Source organism: Pelophylax lessonae (genome assembly GCF_965119305.1).
Source record: "Pelophylax lessonae genome assembly, chromosome: 1".
Taxonomy (NCBI): Eukaryota; Metazoa; Chordata; class Amphibia; order Anura; family Ranidae; genus Pelophylax; species Pelophylax lessonae.
Window position 1 is genome coordinate 141,625,990 of NC_138768.1, and position 20,837 is coordinate 141,646,826.

The window sequence follows — 20,837 nt, forward strand, 5'->3', positions numbered from 1 at the left end:
CCAAATGATATATTGCTCAAAAACATGCCATGGCTATATGTAAAATTACACCCCAAAAGTACATTCTGCTGCTTTTCCTGAGTACGGGGATATCACATGTGTGAGACTTTTGGCAGTCTAGCCGCGTACAGGAACCCCGAAAACCATTAACTGCCTTCAGACTTTTGAAGGATGTGAATTGTTGATTTCACTCCTCACTACCTACCACAGTTTCGGAGGCCATGAAATGCCAGGATAGCACAACCCCACCCCCCCCCCCCAAATGACCCTTTCTCTCTCGCTCATTGACAGACGTAGTCCTCTGTGATTCAGCACCTTCGGGTTATGTTGCCTCCACAGGAGCAGGACTAGACAGGAAATTAAAAAGCTCTGGCCACACCCTAGGGGCAGTCCCAGAGGGTATATCCTCTCTCTCTCTGCCTCAGCAAATCAGTTATTTTCTGTCTAGTTAGGAGTAAGGACCTAGATACCTTGCTGGGATCTTCGGTTCTGGCAAGATTTTTTTTCTTAAAAGATTTTTTTTAGACAGCTTTTTTTCTCCAGTGTTCCTGTGAGATCTTCAAGCAAGAAAGCTGAACTGGGCGACGGGCTGGATGTTGAGATCCGGTGGTCACCCCAGTTCAGCCTACGAGCGCGTGCAGGCCATAGCTCCGCGCTGGGTCGGCCGCGACAAAGTCCCATTAAGGGACTGACCCCGCGAGTTAAACGTCTCGCTGAAACGCCAAAGACCATGAGTCACGGCGTCCGTATCGGTCGACAGCCCTCCCGCCCCGGTGGAGAGGGGTACTGTCAGGAGTTGGTGCCCGCCTGGTTCCGGTATGGTGAGTAGTATGTTCCCCCTTTTCCCCTGACGGGTCTTGTGGTGAACGCGGGCCCCTCTCTGTATGGTAAGATAGAGTCCCCCTCTATCCTATAACATGACACAGATCCCCCTACTTGAGTGTGATTTTATGTGCAAAGAGCCAGGAGGCTTGGTTTGGGAGCTAACAATCTATTTGTATACATGTTTAAAAGATTGTAATCAGTGGCATTCTGGGAATCTTACTGTGATAAGAATAAGGTACCTACCAGTCAGAAGCCACGGACATGTAGACTGCCTTCCTAAATCAGATCTCCAGCTATAAGCAGGCCTTCCGAACGGCCATGCGGTCCGCCAGGGCCGGTACCGTCAACCACGCCAAATCCCCATGCAGAGAGTGTTGTGTGCCCTGCAGCACACCGCTATTCAGTACAGGCCGCCGCCATTTTTTTTGCTGGATTGCACGAGCCGCCATTTTGGCGTAGCCTCGTGTCTCCAGCATGGGGGCGGCCATGTTTGAGGTGATCCAAACACCTCGTGGAGCTAGGGGAGGCGCCGGAAGGCGTGCAGAGGGGCGGAGCCGCCTCCTTTCTTCCTGGGCAGCCAGCCAAAAGACTTCCTGTTTGTCAAGACAGCGCTGTAACCTGTTGTAGTTAAACTCTGAGCATCAAGTGGTGAGCCTGGGGGTCTATCTCTCTCTCTCTCTCGATCGATAGGGATCCCTAGCAGGTAACACTAAGGGGCTTTTGTGGCGCTGGGGGTCTGAGAAAAAAAAAAAAAAAGTTTTTTATTTTTGAATTATATTATCCAGGAAGTGACTGGAATTATCATGGACCCTGCCACACATATTCCCCCACCTGTTTCCCTCGAGGGGGCCACGGGACCTGCCGGTGCACAGAGTGTAGAGGCATTTACAGCAATTTTGGAGTCTATGGTGGCTCGGGTGGAGGCGGCCTGTCAGGGACGGGGGTCAAGGAAGCGACCCCCGCCTACCCCTATACTATCTGACACCTCTGACTCAGATTCAGAGATGGTCACTGCAGTTGCAGGTCCCTCTGCAAGGGCTGTTACCTCAGGTAAAGCTCCCTCAGACAGTGAGGAGGACGTTTTCTTCTCCCGCTATAATTCAGGAAGAAGCATTGGTGGACGCACTAGTTGTGGCAGTGCAGGAAACCTTAAAAATTGAGGTTTTACCAGCAGAAGCAACTGAAACAGAGATTCCTTTTGGTACTAACAAGCCCATCAAAACGGTGAAGGTTTTTCCTGTACCCAAGTGTTTTGGTAATAAGATTAAAGGAGAATGGGAGCATTCTAAACGTACCTTTACTATTTCCAAGCGTATTGCTAGACGCTATCCGTTTGAGGAATCCATCATTAAGAAATGGACGGTACCACCAGTGGTGGATCCACCTATTTCCAGGCTGAATAAAGCCACGGTTATCCCAGTGGAGGACACTTCGTCCTTTAAGGATCCGGTGGATCGAAAGATGGAAGCAGAGTCCCGCACTATCTTCTCTCTATTAGGGTCAGCATTTAGACCAGTAATTGTTATTGGTCTAGTTTCCCAGACACTTACGGAATGGGCGAGAATGGTACGCCAAGACCTTAGGGGAAAAGATATTCCCCAGGAGACATCTGATTTGATGGAACAGATTATACAAGGGCTACAGTTTATCTGTGACGCAGCCTTGGACACTACTCCCCTATTAGGGCATGCATCTATGTCAGCGGTTATCCTCAGACGTGTGCGGTGGTTAAAATGCTGGTCAGCTGACCTAGGTTCCAAAAAGACCTTGACAAATCTCCCCTTTCAGGGGAATCGTCTATTTGGGGCCACCCTAGATGAGATCATTAAGGATGCCACTGGGGGCAAGAGCACTTTTTTGCCACAGGCTGCTAAAGCTAAGGGACCTCGCAACAAGCGAGGACCTTTCTTTACCGCCCATAAAGGGCGCCCGGCTGGAACAAGCGGGAAAGGCAAGACTCCTCCAGGAGGATTCAAGAAGGGCTGGTCGGACAAACAGAGGACCAACTCAGCCAAACCCGAAGCAAAGGAGTACACAGCCTGAAGGTGCGCCCCCACCCGGTTTCAGGGTGGGGGGACGTTTTCACCGGTATTCAGGACATTAGATCGAGCATCAACTACTACTACCGGTGCGATTCTTCCCTTCCAACATTTAAGTACTACAGGGAGCGGTAGTTACCGTTCCCTGAATAGATCTTTTCCTTTACCTTTTCCTAAGATTAGTCCCAATTCCCCACAGGAATCGGATCTGGTTGACCAGACAGGCCAAGAAGCCTCTAGTCGGGTGACTTCGGTCCCTGAGGTTCAACCAGAAAAGATCACCCTTCCTGATAGGAATCAGGTATCTGATAAATGTGTGGGAACAGAAAACGACCAGACTTTCTCGGATGGTCGGGGCCAGATACCTCTAGGGACGCCTGGTTCAGATCCAATCAGCGCCAGTGGTCCTAGAAATTCTAGGCTGGCCTCGTCAAGCCGGCCTGGCCGACTTGGACATGCTAGTCGCAGACGTTCCGTGGGAACTTCGTCTCAGGGAGTGTCTGTGGTCTCAAGGACCAATTTACCATCGTGCTTTACAGTCGCTGGTTTTAATGGCTTGGCCATGGAGACCCAAGTACTGAAGGACAGAGGTTTGTCTGCTTCAGTCATTCCTACCCTTATTAAAGCAAGGAAAGCGACTTCCAGCAAGGTCTATTATCACACATGGAAGACTTATATTGCGTGGTGCGAATCTTTAGGATTTCCTCCACGTACCTATTCGGTGACTCGAATATTGGCCTTTTTGCAACAAGGGGTTGAGCAGAAGCTAGCCTTGAGCACCATCAAGGGTCAAGTTTCAGCATTAGCAATCTTCTTTCAGAAACCTTTAGCTACCAAGTCCTTGGTGCGGATTTTCATCCAGGGGGTGCGGCACCTGGCTCCACCAGTCCGCGCGCCCTTACCGCCCTGGGATCTTAATTTAGTTTTGTCGGTTCTACAGAAACCTCCCTTTGAAAACATCAGGGAGATTCCCTTGCTTACTTTATCCCAGAAGGTGGCCTTCTTGGTGGCTATCACTTCTGCTCGCAGGGTGTCAGAACTGGCTGCATTATCATGCCAGTCCCCATACCTAGTGATTCATAGGGATAAGGTAGTACTTCATCCTAAGCCATCCTTTCTTCCTAAGGTGGTTTCAGATTTTCATCTGAATGAAGATATTGTACTACCTTCCTTGTGTCCTCAGCCCAAGCATCATCGGGAACATGCGTTGCATTCCTTAGATGTGGTTCGGGCAATCAGGGTATACCTGAAAGCTACGGAATCATTCCGTAAGACGGATTCACTTTTTGTGATCACGGATGGCCCCAGAAAGGGTTTGCCTGCATCTGCCGCGACCATTGCTAAATGGATTAGACAGACGGTGGTACAGGCTTATTCTATTAAGGGTCAGAGTCCTCCGTTCCCTGTTAGGGCGCACTCCACTCGAGCGCTCAGTACTTCCTGGGCCTTTCGCCATCAGGCGTCAGTGGTCCAGGTATGTAAGGCGGCCACCTGGTCGTCGGTACATACCTTTACAAAATTCTATAAAATTGATGTGACGGCATCGGCGGATGCCTCATTTGGCCGCAAGGTTTTGCAGGCCGCAATTTGAGGAGACCGGTGGTCTACCTCGAGGGTTTTTTTCTGTTTGAAAAAAAAAAAAAAAAAAAATTTTTTTCTTTTTTGTTGAGTCTCATCATTAAGGATGAGCAGTGTAAACTTCTAGTTGGCACCGGTTGGGCCTTCTAGATTTGGATTTGATTTCCATTTTCCCACCCCTCATTGGTGATACTGCTCTGGGACTTCCCGAAGGTGCTGAATCACCGAGGACTACGTCTGTCAATGAGCGAGAGAGAAAAATGGATTTCTGTAAAATCTTACCGTAAAATCCTTTTCTCTTAGCTCATTGACAGACGTAGTACCCGCCCCTCTGTTTTTGAGTTGGGTTGGGTTAAAATCTCTTAAGACTGCTTTTTGACATAACTGATTTGCTGAGGCAGAGAGAGAGAGGATATACCCTCTGGGACTGCCCCTAGGGTGTGGCCAGAGCTTTTTAATTTCCTGTCTAGTCCTGCTCCTGTGGAGGCAACATAACCCGAAGGTGCTGAATCACCGAGGACTACGTCTGTCAATGAGCTAAGAGAAAAGGATTTTACGGTAAGATTTTACAAAAATCCATTTTTTCGGAAAGTAGACATCCCAAGGTATTTTCTAAGAGGTATGTTGGGTATTTTGCAGCTCTCATTTGTTTTGGAAAATGAAGAGAGAAAAGGAATTTTTTTTTCTTTTTTCAAAACTTTGTGACAAAAAGCAAAGTCTGCAAAATACTCAAAATGTCTCTCAGCAAGTAGCTTAGGATGTCTATCTTCAGAAAAGGGGTAATTTGGGAAGTTTTGTGCTGTCTTGGCATTTCATGGCCTCTGAAATTGTGATAGGTAGTGAGAAGTGAAATTAACAATTTAAGCCCTTAGAAAGCCTGAAGGCAGTGATTGTTTTTGGGGGTCCTGTATGGCTAGACTACCAAAAAGTCTCACACGTGGTATCTCCGTACTCAGGAGAAGCAGCAGAATGCATTTTGGGATGTCATTTCATATATACCCATAGCATGTTTGAGCAGTAGATTATGTTTGAGCAATAGATTATTTAAATTACAACTTTGTGTAAAAAAAGAAAAAAAAAAAAATAATTTTCATTTTCCCAAAACTTATGGCTAAATATAAAATATTCCATGGACTCAGCATGACTCTCAGCAAATAGCTTAGGGTGTCTACTTTCCGTAAAGGGGTCATTTTGGGGGGGGGGGGGGGGGGAGTTTGGCTATCTTGGCATTTCATGGCCTCCAAAACTGTGATCGGTAGCGAGGAGTGAAATCAACAATTTACGCCCTTAGAAAGCCTGAAGGCGATGATTGGTTTTCGTAGTCCTGTACGCGGCTAGACTGCCAAAAAGTCTCACACATGGGGTATCCCCATACTTAGGAGAAGCAGCAGAATGTATTTTAGGGTGTCTTTTCACATATACCAATGGCATGTGTGAGCAATATATCATTTAATTGACAACTTTGTGTAAATTTTCTCAAAACTTGTGGGAAATTGCTATGTGGGAAAAGCAGTGATTCCCTTGCGTTTCCAGCATTGCATCAGTGTGAACTGGGGCTAAAAGTAAATACTTATCTTCACTATACCTATTACTGTAACTTTGGGACTCCATGGTTGCCCAATCACATAAGCACGTGCCTAAGCATTTGGTGTGATCATTATTCATCAAAGGTAGGATCAGAGTTCAGATTAGCTGAATCTCCCTCTTCATTAAGAATCTAATGGCTCTAAATGCCTAGGCCAGGAGTTCCCAAACTGTGGGTCGGGACCCACTGGTGGGTCACGAGCTGTGTTTGAGTGGGTCGCACTGAGCCGGAAATCACTGAGAGTGGGCCCGCTTAAATTGTGCTGTGCGAGTCCGCGCAAATTACAGAGAGCCAGAGCAGTCAAATCACAATGGATTCAGGACCCTGCCCACGCAGTTTACGGAACCTGGTCTGCATTTCCCGCGAGGAGGATACATGCATTAGTGAGCACATATGTGGGCTGTTATCTAGTATTTGTTCATGGGGTGCAGAGCCAGCTCCTCTTTCCTGCTGGCAGCAGCGGTGGTGGCTAGACTGGCGGCGGGATTATCTCAGCTATAGCGGGCAGAGACGGCAGCCTCAGTGTCATATGAGGACCAGGTGGCCCGGCGGTGTCAGGCATTTATGGCAGCTTCTGTGACCCCAGTAGGGGATCTGAAGGAGAAGAGCCAAGACACCAAGACCAGCATAGAGCCCCTCATCATGGAGACTCTGGGTGAGGTGTACTTGACACTAAGCAAACAAATGGGTACCCTGGCCCTGAGCATGCACTAATAAATGATGTACCCATAAGATGGAACAGTACTTTACACATGATCAGCCCCCTGCTTGAACAGAGGTGGCCTGTGACTGCAACACTTTCCGATCCTGATGTCACACCACAAGGGAAGCGCTTCCTGGTTTTAAAACATGATCAGTGGAGCTTACTTGAGGAAGTGGAACAAGTCCTGAGGCCTTTCGAGTGTGCTACTGTTTTCTTGAATGGAGAGTCCTATGTGACTAGTTCCGCTCTACCTCCTCTGGTAAAAGGCCTCCAGAAATCCATACAAAGCACAATTTGCGAGACAGCAGCAGTCAAGGCTTTCCAAAGTGTTGCTGCACAGGAGATGACCTCAAGATGGGAGCGGGAAACTAAATTCAGAGATGATGGTGGAGAAAATATGTCTTATTGCAAAATCCCTGGACCCCAGATTCGGCAAACTAAAATTCTTGGCAGCAGAGGACAGTTTAAAAGTTTACCTCAAGGTCCAAGCTCTTGCTCTTGAAGAGAAAAGAAGATATGAGGACGAGCAAACACATCAACGTCAACGTGAGGAACAGGTTCAGTCAGCCAGTGCAGACATGACATTTTCAGAGAAGAGGCAAGTGTCTCTGTTGGACACTTTGCTCGGTTCAGATTCAGATGACCACCACAGTAATGGTGAGAATGACACTGGTCACATCCAAGATCAAGAAATTCACAGTGAAGTTGTGAGGAATGAGATACACATGTACTTTGGTGAGCAGGCTATTCCAAAGGAACAAAATCCACTGAAATGGTGGAAGGAAAATGAAGTGAGGTTTCCCATCTTGGCCATGCTGGCAAAGATTTACTTGTCTATGCCTGCAACATCAACCCCATCTGAAAGGCTTTTCTCAGTTGCTGGCAATATTGTGACTAATAAAAGAGCCTAACTTCAGAGCATGTCGATATGCTAACCTTCCTCCATTGCAATGCTATATATTAGTAACACAAGCCCCCAACGTGTTGTACTGTTGGGCTGTATTAATGTTGGACTTCTTTAAACTACAAGATGGCTGCCTTCAGGTAATCTTTGCTGTATTGGCCATTATTTTTGCACAGTGTTGAGCAGTGCTTTTGTTGGACTTGGCTTCTTTAAAACTATGTTACCTTTTAGGTATGTTTTACATTTACATCATAGTGTTGTTGTTGACCAGTATTTTTGTGGTGTGTTACTTGTAAGCAACACTTTAGGGCATCAGGCATGAATAATTAATGCCATATAAATTCCGCCTAACACTTTGCAAAAGATGCATTCTGAAGGCATTATGTGGTTTAAAGTAGTAAGGTTACTACTTTAACCACATAATGCCTTCAGAATGCATATTTTGCAAAGTTTTAGGCAGAATTTATATGGCATAATTATTCATGCCTGATGCCCTAAAGTGTTGTTTACAAGTAACACACCACAAAAATGCTGGTCAACAACAATACTATGTATATGTAAATCTAAAACATACCTAAAATGTAATAGTTTTAAAGGAGTCAAGTCCAACAAAAGCAAGTACTGCTGCTCAACACTGCAAAAATAATGGCCAATACAGCAAAAGATTACCTGAAGGCAGAGAGCTGACTTGTAGTTTAAAGAAGTAAAAGGGTTAGGCAGAATTTATATGGCATTTTCATGCTTGATGCCCTAAAGTGTTTATTTTTTGGCACTTTATGTTTATGTCTTTCTTGTATTTTTGCACACAGTGTTGAGCAGTGCTTTTTTGAATTTATTTGGCATTTTGAATGCTTCTGGTTCTGAATTAATGGCATCATTAGTGCTTGATGCTAAAGTGTTGTTTACAGTTTATTTTTGCCACTTCATTTTTGTATACTGTAAAAACTTCAACCACATTGAAGTATTTTTTGGAAAAAATAAAAAATAAAAGTTGAAATATTATATTAGAAGTTGTACTCATCATTTTTTTGTAAAGTTATTCAAAGGATTAATTAGCTAATCAAAAAAAGAACACTAGATTAAGCAAAAAAAAAAAATAAAATAAAAATAATCGTTAGAGTAGTCGACTAATCAGGAAAAAGAATCGCTAGATTAGTCAACAGACAAAATAATCGTTAGTTGCAGCCCTACTGCATACGCATCTGCGCATTTCTGAACTCAAAATCCCATTGGTGGTTGCACATCCTTTTTACTGGACACATCACATGACGCTGATGCTGAGCTTTCTTACATGTGCACCCTCTGTATCTACGCTTATGAATGCATTCTTTACTATCTGTTGTTTTGGCGCACTATTTTAATAAGAGTCCATTCAGACTAGCGAGACTTGGTCGCCTGACAAGTCGCGGTTGGTCGCTCGCCATTGAGTAGTACAGGACCCGTTCTAATAGGAGCGACACAAGTCGCTCCGACTTAGAAAAAGGGTCCTGTACTACTTTGGGGTGACCTGGAGGCGACTTGCATTGACTTCAATTATATGAAGTCCGTGCAAGTCGCGCCGAAGTCGCGGTGCACATTGTGCACCGCGACTTCACAGGTCACCCCACAAAGTCGTGTCGCGCCAGTATGAATGGGCTGTAAAGGTATGATTGTACTATGTAGCTTTCTTTGACCCCTTGTTTACCCTCTTTTGTTACAGAATGTTTTTTAGGTTCCCAGTCCAGCTTCAATTGGAAGCAAACTCCCACATAGCAAGTGGCAGTTTGTTTATGTATTATACCTCCAAGATTATTTTAACTGATATGCTGTGATTTTAGTATAGTAAATATACAGTATGAGGTGATGTGATGACGTATGATGTGTGAAGTTTTTTAAATATATTTTTCATATACTGAAGGTTTTTTTTCATAGCTGGAGGAAAGGGTTTATAATTAGGACATCATGCTCCTTGCGTTATAGTCTTTCTATTTAAATACATTTATACTTGTTGCTAAGTGTTTGCTTTTGGTACTTTCTATTTGTGCGTTTTGCGTCAGAGCCCCAAGGACATCACTTAACAGCTTTAGTGTTCGCTGTAAAACTATTCAATAGAGCTGATGAACGCAAGAAAGAATAGATGAAAACTGTATGTAATAATGTATCTTATTTTGCCAGATATACAGCCATGTTGATGAGATAGAATAGATAGATAAACCCTATTCACTGGCTTTCCTCTACTATCTAGATTCTTATTGCTTCTAGCACTGCTGTGGAAGGCCCTAAACTTCTTTTCAGTCTCCTAATTAGATGTCTAAATATTATCAAATAGATCTAATTTAAGCAACAGTACAATCTTATTTTGGAGACACACATTTAAAATGTATGTAAACCCTAAAAGCGAGCCTTCGTGAACTACAGAACACCTCTAAGTTAAATGGGTGTTAATGAGGAGGTGTTCTGCAGATCTAATGCACTTCCTGTCCTAGTGTTGTTTTGGGGTTTAGATAAACGTTAAAGAAGTGTGTCATCCAGTACTTCATAAACTCTATAACCAACAGAAAAGTCTATCCAAGGTACCACCAATGTGGTGCTCCAAAGCGATTAAATGTTTGATAACCACTTGAAGACCAAGCCGTTTCCAGCACTTTTTGTTTACAGGTTTAAATCAGTATTTTTTGCAAAAAAATTACCAAAAATAACCCCCAAACATTATATATATTTCTTTAGCAGATACCCTAGGGAGTAAAATGGCGATCATTGCAATTTATGTCACACGGTATTTGCGTAGCAGTTTTTCGAATGCAGTTTTTTTTTTGGAAAAAATAAACTTTAATAAATTAAAAAAAAAAATTTTTTTGTAAATTTTGAAAGACGATTTTAAGCAGAGTATATAGATACCTAACATGTTACATTTAAAATTGCGCACGCGGAATGGTGACAAACTACGATACTTGAATCTCCATAGGTGACGCTTTAAATTTTTTTACAGCTTACCTGTTGAGAGTTACAAAAGTGGTATTGTTCTAGATCTATTGCTTTCGCTCTAACTTCATGGCGATACCTCACATGTGTGATGCAAACACTGTACATATGCGTTTGCGACTCACTTGTATGTTCACTTCTGCACGGAGGGATAGGGGCATTTTACTTTTTTTTTTCTTATTTATTTATTTTTTTCTTATTTTTACACTGCCCCTTTTAATTTTTTTTTTTAACCGCTTTCTTCCTATCACAAGAAATGTAAACATCCCTTGTAATCGAAATAAGGATGATAGGTCCTCTTTATGGAGAGATCCGGGGTCAAAAAGACCCTAAATCTCTCCTTTTACCTTTAACCATTTCAACACATGACACTTTTACCCCCTTCCTGCCCAGACCAATTCAACTTTCAATGCTCTCACACTTTGATTGACAGTTACTCAGCCATACAACACTGTACCCAAACAAATTTTTTATCATTCGTTTCAAACAAATAGAGCTTCCTTTTGGTGGTATTTAATCACCACTGTTTTTTTTTTTTTTTGCGATATAAGTGAAAGAGCGAAGATTTTGGGGGAAAAAACACTTTTTTTAGCTTCTATTGTACAATTTTGTAAATAAGTAATTTTTGTTTATATATTTGGGACAAAATTTATACTGCTACATATCTTTGGTAAAAATAACCCAAATTAGAGGATGTTACTTAAGCCTCGTACACACGATCAGATTATTGAATGATTTGTTGTCCGTTTTTTGTTGCATGCTAGTCTCATGTGGAAAGTGAAGAGGTTACTTTCATACGAAAATTCCCGTACGACAGAATTCAACTTCAGAAGTGATGCATGTGTTGAATTGATTTGTATGTGTTCTTTCGTTTCTGAGCATGCCTAGTTTTGCTCTTACGATTTCTTCTGGATGAAAACTGTACTAATTAAACGAAAATTGGACGTTGTGTTGACGTACGATAAAAATTTTATAGCCTGCACATCCAGTTTTTTGTCGTCCAAAATCCATAATCGGCTCTCGAAAGCCACTATACTAACAATCTGAAAATCGGCAGATTGTTCGTCGGACGAAATTTTCCTTCTGATTTTCATATCGTGTGTATGGGCCTATAGTCTGTGTAAAAGTTAGTGTCTACAAGCTATGGTGTCAACCATTGAAAATTGATCACACCTAATCACACCTGATGTACTGACGTCCTATTTAATTGCTTGAGGCCCTGAAATGTCAGGACAGTACAACTGCCCCCCAAATTACCCCTTTTTGGAAATTAGACAGTCCAAGGTATTTGGTAAGAGGCATGGTGAGTTTTTTGAAGTTGTATTTTTTTCTCACAATTCTTGTGAAAATGAAGAAATTATTATTATTATTATTATTTTTACTTTAAATTGCCAGAATCAGGGCCGGCCTTTGGGGTGTGCGAGCTGTGCGGCCGCACAGGGCGCCGTGCGGCCATCACAGCTCGCAAATGATGAGGCCGCACAGCGGGAGGTAAGCGGCGACCGCGGCCTGGAGAGGGTTAACACAGGCCGCGGCCGCCACTTACCTCCCGCTGTGCGGCTGTGCCTGACCTGTGTCTCCGAGTCCGGACTGTCTGCGCAGGGCTGAGCTGTGTATCTCACACACAGCTCAGCTTCAGAAACGCGATAAGAGAGAGAGAGAGGGAGATCGTCCTCCTCCCCCCTCCCCTCTCCTCCTGGGTCTGCCCCGCCCACACTCTCCGGGGATGTGTGGGCGGGAATTTTAACACAGAAGAAAAGCTGCAGAGTGCAGAAGGCATGAGCCTTCATCCCAGGGTAAGTAAGCTTACCCTCTCTCCTGCCCAAGTATGTAATAAATGTAAGGGGGTCTTTGATGTAAGGGGAGTCTGGGGGGGCTCTGAAGTAAGGGGGTCTGTGGGGGGCTCTGATGTAAGGGGAGTCTGGGGGGCTCTGATGTAAGGGGAGTCTGTAAGGGGGTCTTTGATGTAAGGGGAGTCTGGGGGGCTCTGATGTAAGGGGAGTCTGTAAGGGGGTCTTTGATGTAAGGGGAGTCTGGGGGGCTCTGATGTAAGGGGAGTCTGGGGGGCTCTGAAGTAAGGGGGTCTGTGGGGGGCTCTGATGTAAGGGGAGTCTGTAAGGGGGTCTTTGATGTAAGGGAAGTCTGGGGGGCTCTGATGTAAGGGGAGTCTGGGGGGCTCTGAAGTAAGGGGGGTCTGTGGGGGGCTCTGATGTAAGGGGAGTCTGTAAGGGGGTCTTTGATGTAAGCGGAGTCTGGGGGGCTCTGATGTAAGGGGAGTCTGTGAGGGGGGCTCTGATGTAAGGGGAGTCTGTGAGGGGGGCTCTGATGTAAGGGGAGTCTGGGGGGCTCTGATGTAAGGGGGGTCTGTGGGGAACTCTGATGTAAGGGGGGCTCTGATGTAAGTGGGGTGTGGGGGGGGCTCTGATGTAAGGGGGGTGTCTGGGGGGCTCTGATTTAAGGGGGGTCTGGGGGTCTCTGATGTAAGGTAGGTCTGTTGGGGCGGGGGGTCTCTATGGAAGGGGGGGTCTGGGGGGTTTCTGATGTAAGGTAGGTCTGTGGGGCGGGGGGTCTCTATGGAAGGGGGGTCTGGGGGGTTTCTGATGTAAGGGGGGTCTGGGGGGCTCTGAAGTAAGGGGGGTCTGTGGGGGGCTCTGATGTAAGGGGAGTCTGTAAGGGGGTCTTTGATGTAAGGGGAGTCTGGGGGGCTCTGATGTAAGGGGAGTCTGGGGGGCTCTGATGTAAGGGGAGTTTGTGAGGGGGGCTCTGATGTAAGGGGAGTCTGGGGGGCTCTGATGTAAGGGGGGTCTGTGGGGGACTCTGATGTAAGGGGGGCTCTGATGTAAGGGGGGTGTGGGGGTGGGGCTCTGATGTAAGGGGGGTGTCTGGGGGGGCTCTGATTTAAGGGGGGTCTGGGGGGTCTCTGATGTAAGGTAGGTCTGTGGGGCGGGGGGTCTCTATGGAAGGGGGGGTCTGGGGGGTTTCTGATGTAAGGTAGGTCTGTGGGGCGGGGGGGTCTCTATGGAAGGGGGGTCTGGGGGGTCTCTGATGTAAGGGGGGTCTGGGGGGGTCTCTGATGTAAGGTAGGTCTGTGGGGCGGGGGGTCTCTATGGAAGGGGGGTCTGGGGGGTTTCTGATGTAAGGGGGGTCTGGGGGGTCTCTGATGTAAGGTAGGTCTGTGGGGCGGGGGGTTTTTGATGTAAGGGGGATCTGTGGGGGGGTCTCTGATGTAAGTGGGGCTCTGAGGGTTTCTGATGTAAGGAGAGTCTGTGGGGGGTCTCTGATGTAAGGAGTCAATTAGCAGCAATTACACTCTCAAATTGTTTTTCAATAGATACAGCCATGTTTAGGGGGGGGGGCGAGAGGTGAGGATGGGGGGGGGCGCCACAGGATTAGCTCGCACAGGGCGCCTGAACACCTAAGGCCGGCCCTGGCCAGAATAACAAGTTATTTCCCACACACAGTATATGTATACTTGCAATTACACCCCAAAATAGATTCTGGTACTCCTTCTGAGTTTGGTGATACCACATGTGTGAGACTTTTACACAGCCTGGCCACATAGAGAGGTCCAACATGTAGGGAGCATTGTCAGGCGTTCTAGGAGCAAAAATTACACATTTAATTTCCTGACGATCTATCACATTTTTGAAGGCCCTGGAGCACCAGGACAGTTGAATTACCCACAAAATTACCCAATTTTGGAAAGCAAACACCCCAATGTATGTTCTATGAGGCATTAGGAGTCTTTTGAACATGTAATTTTTTTCCACAAGTTTTTTTTTTTTACATAAAGTTGTCAATTTATAAGATATTTCTTACACATAGCATGCACATAGCCCAACATCCAAGTAGCAACTTCAGGGGTTCTAGGAGCATAAAATACACATACAGCCAGGTCCATAAATATTGGGACATCGACACAAATCTAATCTTTTTGGCTCTATACACCACTACAATGGATTTGAGATGAAACAAACAAGACTTTAACTGCAGACTTTCAGCTTTAATTTGAGGGTATTTACATCCAAATCAGGTGAATGGTGTAGGAATTACAACAGTTTGCGTATGTGCCTCCCACTTTTTAAGGGACCAAAAGTAATGGGACAGATTAACAATCATAAATCAAACTTTCACTTTTTATTACTTGGTTGCAAATTCTTTGCAGTCAATTACAGCCCGAAGTCTGGAAAGCATAGACATCACCAGATGCTGGTTTTCATCCCTGGTGATGCTCTGCCAGGCCTCTACTGCAACTGTCTTCAGTTCCTGTTTGTTATTGGGGCATTTTCCCTTCAATTTTGTCTTCAGCAAGTGAAATGCATGCTCAATCAGATTAAGGTCAGGTGATTGACTTGGCTATTGCATAACATTCCACTTCTTTCCCTTAAACTCTTTTGTTACTTTCGCAGTATGCTTCGGGTCATTGTCCATCTGCACTGTGAAGCGCCGTCCAATGAGTTCTGAAGCACTTGGCTGAATATGAGCAGATAATATTGCCTGAAACACTTCAGAATTCATCCTCCTGCTTTTGTCAGCAGTCACATCATCAATAAATACAAAAGAACCAGTTCCATTGCCAGCCATACATGCCCATGCCACGATACTACCACCACCATGCTTCACCGATGAGGCGGTATGCTTTGGATTATGAGCACTTCCTTTCCTTCTCCATACTCTTCTCTTACCATCACTCTGGTACAAGTTGATTTTGGTCTCATCTGTCCATAGGATGTTGTTCCAGAACTGTGAAGGCTTTTTTAGATGTTGTTTGGCAAACTCTAATCTGGCCTTGCTGTTTTTGAGGCTCACCAATGGTTTACATCTTGTGGTGAACCCTCTGTATTCACTCTGGTGAAGTTTTCTCTTGATTGTTGACTTTGGCACACATACACCTACCTCCTGGAGAGTGTTCGTGATCTGGCCAACTGTTGTGAAGGGTGTTTTCTTCACCAGGGAAAGAATTCTTCGGTCATCCACCACAGTTGTTTTCCGTGGTCTTCCGGGTCTTTTGGTGTTGCTGAGCTCACCGGTGTGTTCTTTCTTTTTAAGGATGTTCCAAACAGTTGATTTGGCCACACCTAATGTTTTTGCTATCTCTCTGATGGGGTTGTTTTGTTTTTTCAGCCTAATGATGGCTTGCTTCCCTGATAGTGACAGCTCTTTGGATCTCATATTGAGAGTTGACAGCAACAGATTCCAAATGCAAAAAGAACACTTGAAATTAACTCTGGACCTTTTTATCTGCTCCTTGTAAATGGGATAATGAGGGAATAACAGCTAAGCAGTCAATTGTCCCATTACTATTGCTCCCTTAAAAAGTGAGAGGCACGTATACAAACTGTTGTAATTCCTATGCCTTTCACCTGATTTGGATGAAAATACTCTCAAATTAAAGCATTTTAACGTTAAAGCACATCTTGTTTGTTTCATTTCAAATCCATTGTGGTGTTGTATAAAGCCAAAAATATTATAATTGTGTCGATGTCCCAATATTTATGGACCTGACTGTATAATTTCATTACTACCTATCACCCTTTTGAAGGCCCTGAAGCACCAGGACAATCGAAATGCCCACAAAATTACCCCATTTGGGAAAGCTAACACCTCAACTTATATTCTATGAGGTATGGGCTGCAGATAGGTACTCGGGTACTTTGATAGGCTGCAAATAGGTACTCGTTTACTCTGGGCTGGTGACAGGTACTTGGGTACGCTGGTCTGGAGACGGGTACTCGGGTATTCTGATGGGCTGCATATAGGTACTCTGGGCTGAAGACAGGTACTCTGATGGGCTGGTGACCAGTACTCGGGTACTCTGAGGGGTGGTGACAGGTACTCAGGTATTCTGATGGGCGGGTGAAAGGTACTCTGATGGGCTGGTGACAGGTCCTCTTTATTACTGGGTAATCTGTGTGTGTTTTATTGCGCACTGTAATCGGTAACTGCCTGTTACCGCAATCTCTTCCTTACACAGAATCAGGCAGTTACCGGGTTTGTTGGCATTCGTGACTGGCTGTGATTGGACACAGCCAGTCACATGTTAAAGAGCCAATTTCATTGGTTCTTTACCCTGATGGGGGATGGGCTGTGTCAGAATGACACACCTCATCCCCGATCGCCGTGCTGCTCCTTCCCTGGGAGCGCATGAGATCGAGCACAGCACATGTGACCGGCTGTGATTGGACACAGACGGTCACGTGGTAAAGAGCCATTTACCCAAGAGACACGCCACATCCCCGATCGCCGTGCTGCGGGCCCCGGGGTGCACGAGAGTGGAAAGAATGGGCTCGGAGGGAAGGAATGTTCCTGCCAGCGTCCTTTTACAATACACCGGTAAGGAAGGGGTTAAAAGCAAAAGATCCAAAAAAATTTGGATCTTTCGCTTTATAAAAAAAAAAAAATTGTTTACTTCCGCCCTAGACCGGACGTGATGTCATGAAATTGCTCCAGTCCTCCAAGGACTTTTTATACAATAAGGCCCCTTTCACACCAAGAGTCTGATCAGGTCTGCCTGTCAGTTTTTCTGGTGGACCTGATCAGACGCTTCATTCACCCCTATAAACAGGTGGGTGTAAAAGCCATTTACACCCACCTACCTCCAGTCCGTTAAAGAAAAAAAAAACAGAGGGCAATCCGTCCTCTTATGTTTAGGCAGATCAGATCAGAGGGCAGCGGGGTGAAAAATGGACAGCGGCTGCCTATAGAACAGTGCATACGCTGAGCAGACAGGAATGTGTCATTCACCCTTTCTGCTCTGATCAGCAGCTGATCTCAGCAAAGTCCACCCTGTGTGAACCTTTAAGACATGGAATCACATGGGGGGGGTTTGGGTTCCCTATGTACATCAAAAACACAGAACCATTTTATGTATATTATTGTCTGTTTATAAATTATTTTACACAAGAATCAAACAACTTCACCCAAGCTTCACAACTACACTTTTTCCATGAAATAAGAAATGCGTGTATATGGTTTAAAGTATAACTAAACATACATAATGTTTTTTTTTTTTTTTTTGTATGTAGTAAGAAAAGGTGTAAACCCTTGTCAGTTTTTTTTTTTTTTCTTTCCTATCTGTACTCTATTGGGGATATTTTCCTTCGCTTCCTGTTCTGTAGACACGACAGAAAATGAGGGTAAATTCCTGCACGGCTTGCTAAGGGGACACTCGAAAGAGGAGGAGTGGAGAAAGCCAGCGGGGGACCACCAAAGAAGAGGTATGGTATCATTCTGTGCAATACTGTTGCACAGAGCAGGTAAGCATATCATGTTTTTTTTAATTTTAAACACTTTAAGTGTTTGAGTTTAGATATACAGTACTTTAAAATACTGAATGATGCAATGCCCACATATTTCACCTGGATGATAGAATAGTAAGTGCTTGTTGCATTAGTGTTTGTAGAGATATCCTGTATGCATCCTGTATGCATCTCTAGCTCCCCATCCACCATTATTAGCTAACTTCACAGACTTCGAGATGGGATGCTCAGACAGATTGACAGGATGGATGTGGATTCGCCTGATCATTAGGGGAAAGATGAGTTCTTGTGAGTGCTCTTTTAATAAGATTTATGAACTCACATTGTGCATAAATTATGGCCAGTCTTTGTGGCAGGAAATAGTGTAAGTGATTACAGTTTTAAAATGCTTAATAAAACGTGTTGATTTTGCAGGATACAGCTGGGAGATGGCTAGAGAAATGGCAGAGATATGTAATACTTTGAGCCAACAAGTGACTTTCCCAGTGAGGGCGGCACTAGTGAGACAATCCTGGCCTGCACTGCAGTGGCTGTTGCAGTCCTCAGAAAGGTAATTCTGTGCAGATGAATAATATTTTTATTTAGATTATGAGTTGTGTATTATGTTATGTGGAAATAACCGATTCAGCATGACTACATGTAAGGATTGCTTCTACCGCTGTCAGGTTCAAATATGGCCTTTTTTTTTCCTGAGTATACTGTGTGCTATAATGTAATTTATTATTTTTAAAAAAGTGAGGGATACGAAGAGGTGAACTCTTCACTGTGTCTTCTCCTTCCCTGTCCAAACACAGACTGGGGGAAAGGTCAAGACCTACTTGCATTAATTACCTAGTAGAGAAACATCAGGTCTCAAGATTGCTGTATTGTCTGTCAGTGTTGTGTAAATCTCAGGACTGGATGGACAAATATTTGAATGCTTTGGCAAGTAAAACAGCTCCCTTAGGGCTCTTTCACACGGGCGGTCCGATCAGATCCGCCTATCAGTTTTTTAGGCGGATCTGATCGGATCCTCCATGCAGCTCTATGGGGCAGCGGGTGTCAGCGGAGGTCACCTCCGCTGACACCCGCTGCCATCCGCATCCGATCCTGTGCTGAAATCTGGACGGATGGAAACCCTATTTTTCCATCCGTTCAGTAATCGGAGCGGAGCGGATCTGATAAGAGCGGACAAGCGGTCCGCTCTCCTCCGATCCCCCATAGAGGGCAGCGGGTGCTGAGACACCTCCCTCTCCGCTCTGCAAGCGGAGACGGAGCTGTCATCCGCCCGGCTCAGCGGGGATCGCGGATCGATCCCCGCTGAGCAACACGGATCCGCCTGCGGAGGCGGACTGTGTGAAAGAAGCCTAATATGTATTTATCAGTGTATTTAGCGGTTTCCCATACAGTTGCGTTTTAAAGGAAAGTTCCAGGAAATCTGAAAATAATCCCAATTAAATTCTTGTTTAGTCTAGGGAGTGTAAAAGTGTTTTTACTTCCCAGATCCTCCACTCCCCTGGCAGGTGGCACTCCCCCACTCTCAAGTGGTGGACCCTCCATTTGTCTTGATGAGATCAGGACCTTGGACAGCTGGAGCATAGAGGAGAAGACACTGTAGGGACCAGGTAATCTACTTTAACAAGTCACCTAAACAAGCAATTTACCCTTGCATTGTGCAGGTGGCTCCGCTGCAAGGGATGATTTTCAAGTTTCCTGGAGTTGTGCTTTAGAGCCTAGTATACATCAGCCAAATGTCGGGCGGCATTGGCCCGTTCAGCAGAAACCGGCCGACATTTGGTCCGTGTGTACTGCAGCTGGCCGACTTCTATCTCAGGGGCATGACCGAAAAAGTTCTGTCGACCGGCTCCTGATGAGCGCTCTCAGCCCCCTGTCAGAACACAAAAGAACAGCAGGGGGGATTGCTGTACTAATATATGATTGTTCGTACAGTGGCTCTGACCTGAGCTGTCCCTTTTTCCTGAAAACTAATAAACATGAAAAGTGAATGCGATAATGAAAAATAGAGCGAACACCTGAAATGTTAATGATTAATTCTCTCCATCCTCTTCCTCCAAATGTACGATAGTTTGGCTGCTTTGTGTCACTGAGCCAATTTGTTCTTTACCTGTGTAGGAAACAGATTGTCCAGTAAAATTACTAATCCATAATCATAGTGCTTACTGCCTTCTAGATGGAGGGCAATGGATATTTTTAGAAGCAAGTCATAACACTGTTCACTTGTCAACTTAACTTCAGCACAGAGTGATAATCAATAACAATTGCTTATTGCAGGTACAGCTTGACTGTCTGGGCTGGAAAAGACGACGTCTATTCAGTGGAGGACCTGTCCTACATCCGAGAGCACTCTAAGGAACACCAGATATTTTATGATTTATTTGAGCCTCACAAGAGTCAATTCAAAGAGACAGTGGATCAGAAATTTAAAACGCAACTCTCCTAAAATGTGATAATCAAACCGGTTCTGTTCATCTTGTGACTGCTTCATTTTGGTGAAGGAACCTTACGGTTTTAATGCCAGTGCTAGTACATTGGGGCCTTTATACTTTTAGCACTGACACGTTTCTTGAAGGGCTCAACATGGTGTTAGGGGTAAGGCTAAAGCAAGGGTTAGGGTTTTAGATTAAATATCGGCTAAGATTACAACTTAAGGTGTGTGCCAGGGGAAAGAAAAAAGCTATTCAGTATTTATCTTCAATATGTTTTATCCATGTTTTATCCATTTAAAAATGCTGCAAGTATGGCAAAAATTGTCGATCCACCTGTAATCCATTTTGGGGGGAGTTAAGTGTATGGGGTAGTTTTAGGAGCTAGAGGACCAAGATCTTAAAGTGTAAGGTTCTATTTTATCTTTAACACTTGGTTTTTGGCACTGTAACACCTGCGCACAAAGCTACTTGACACCAGGGTGTCTGTGATGACATTTATTTTATATCTGAATAAACTATGTTGCTCACTCCACAGTTTTTACTAGCACCATTCATTC

General features: G+C 44.8%; 1 protein-coding gene across 1 annotated transcript in view; it reads left to right on the forward strand.

The window, feature by feature from the left end:
* FAM151B (family with sequence similarity 151 member B) overlaps window positions 1–20,545 on the forward strand; it is a 150,927-nt gene extending 130,382 nt beyond the window's left edge. The window contains exons 5-6 of the mRNA XM_082243681.1: window positions 18,269–18,404; window positions 20,126–20,545. Coding sequence (XP_082099807.1) covers window positions 18,269–18,404; window positions 20,126–20,294 — 305 coding nt within the window. The 3' untranslated portion in view covers window positions 20,295–20,545. The remainder of the gene's footprint in view (window positions 1–18,268; window positions 18,405–20,125) is intronic.
* Window positions 20,546–20,837: the final 292 nt, after the last annotated feature.